The following is a 1,637-nucleotide window of genomic DNA, read 5'->3' as shown; positions in this document are numbered from 1 at the left end:
ACAATTTGTTTGTGAACTGTGTTAGGATAATGATAGGCAACTGTGAGACGCTTGTTGGGAATTAATTTAAAAGAAGAACTGATGGAGTTACAATATGGAATTTTTAAATTATCTTTGAAAGAGGGTTGTGTGGTTGGAACTGAATTTTTAAAGTGGCTGGCTCTAGCCTTGCTGAGGGCTTGATCCAAGAACCAGGACAGGTATGCCAAATTCAAAAGTTGCCTTTTGATGAGGTTGATTTCCCGGTCCAAGAATCTAGGACTGCAAATCCTATAAGCTCTCAAGAAAAGGCCGGAGACAACGCTCTTCTTAGCTTTGTCGGGATGGTTGCTAAAAAAGTGAAGATAACTACCTGAATGGGTGTGTTTTCTATAGACTAAAAAATAATTCTCCTTCAATCCTTCTAATTAAAATGTCTAGGAAAGGGATCTGATGACATTCTTCCCATTCTGTCTTGAATTTGATGTATGGGGATAAATGGTTCAACTTGTCCAGAAATACCTCGAACGCACCCCACCTATCATCCCACGCTGAGAAAATGTCATCAACGTAACGGAACCAAATTATCTCAGGCAGTTTGATGGCGGGTAACAGAGTTACATTCAAAGTACGCCATGTACAAGTTGGCCAAAACAAAAGATAAATTAGAACCCATGCTGCAACCGAATTTTAGTCTGAAGAATTGGTCCTGGAAAGAAAAGATATTGGAGGAAACACAAAGGCGAACTAGATCAATGATTTTGTTGACTGGAAGGGCGAAATTGTCCTGGAGCGGTTGCAGTCTGGTTTCTAAAAAGGAAAGAACATCATCAACATTAATGTTAGTAAAGAGAGAAGTACCTTGGCATCCTGTATATTAGCATTCTTAATTTTGGAAATGAAATCTGATAAGTTTTTGATGTGAAAGTTGGAAAATTGGCCAACTAAAGGTGACAAAAGGTCTGAGAGTCATTTAAAAAGTTTACTTGTACAGGAGCCTCAAATGTTCATCAAAGGTTGAAGGGAAATGAGTCCCCAGGAGTGTATAGCCTACCTTGTAAAGATTGTGATTTGATGTACCTTGGTCAAACCGGAAGGGATCTTAACACCAGGTTAATGGAGCACAAAAGATCCATTAGGTATGCCCAAGAAAATTTCGCGGTGTTCCAACACGTCAGTACCAAAAATCACAGTCTTGACTGGGACAAGACCAAAATTCTGTTCAAGTCCAACTGTAGTTTTAGAAGAAAATTTGTTGAATCAGCCTTAATCGAAGAATGTCCGAACTTGAACATCTTCAAAGGTCAATGGTCCCCGGACATTATCTCACGGCTAGCTGTGAGCCGTTTGGTGAAGAATTATCAACCTCCTGACTCTTCTTCCCGCCCTCTGACTCCGCCCTACGTGACGGGTCATCCTGTTTTAACTCTGCGTGTTCCCCTTCTTCTCATATCTCATTGTACTTATGTCTCTGCAAATTCTTGTAATCTGTACTTTCTGAAGAGGGCTATAGCTATTAGCCGAAATATAGAAGTTACACATTCTTCTAAAGTTTCCTTTTTATTCCGACTGTGGGTTCTTCGTGAATATTAATTACATATGTGCCACAACATTTTGTCAGTGATATATATATATATATATATATATATATATATATA

The 1,637-nt window shown here is 38.9% G+C and overlaps 1 protein-coding gene across 1 annotated transcript in view; it reads left to right on the top strand.

Moving 5' to 3' along the window:
• The window catches only part of LOC143034771 (uncharacterized), a 14,748-nt gene extending 13,748 nt beyond the window's left edge, over positions 1–1,000 (top strand). Inside the window, exon 3 of the mRNA XM_076201119.1 lies at positions 974–1,000. Coding sequence (XP_076057234.1) covers positions 974–1,000 — 27 coding nt within the window. The remainder of the gene's footprint in view (positions 1–973) is intronic.
• Positions 1,001–1,637: the final 637 nt, after the last annotated feature.

Source organism: Oratosquilla oratoria, chromosome 18, assembly GCF_046742065.1.
Source record: "Oratosquilla oratoria isolate Oo_2021 chromosome 18, ASM4674206v1, whole genome shotgun sequence".
Classification (NCBI taxonomy): domain Eukaryota; kingdom Metazoa; phylum Arthropoda; class Malacostraca; order Stomatopoda; family Squillidae; genus Oratosquilla; species Oratosquilla oratoria.
The sequence above is the reverse complement of the archived record's forward strand: the minus strand, read 5'-3'. Positions and strand labels throughout refer to the sequence as shown.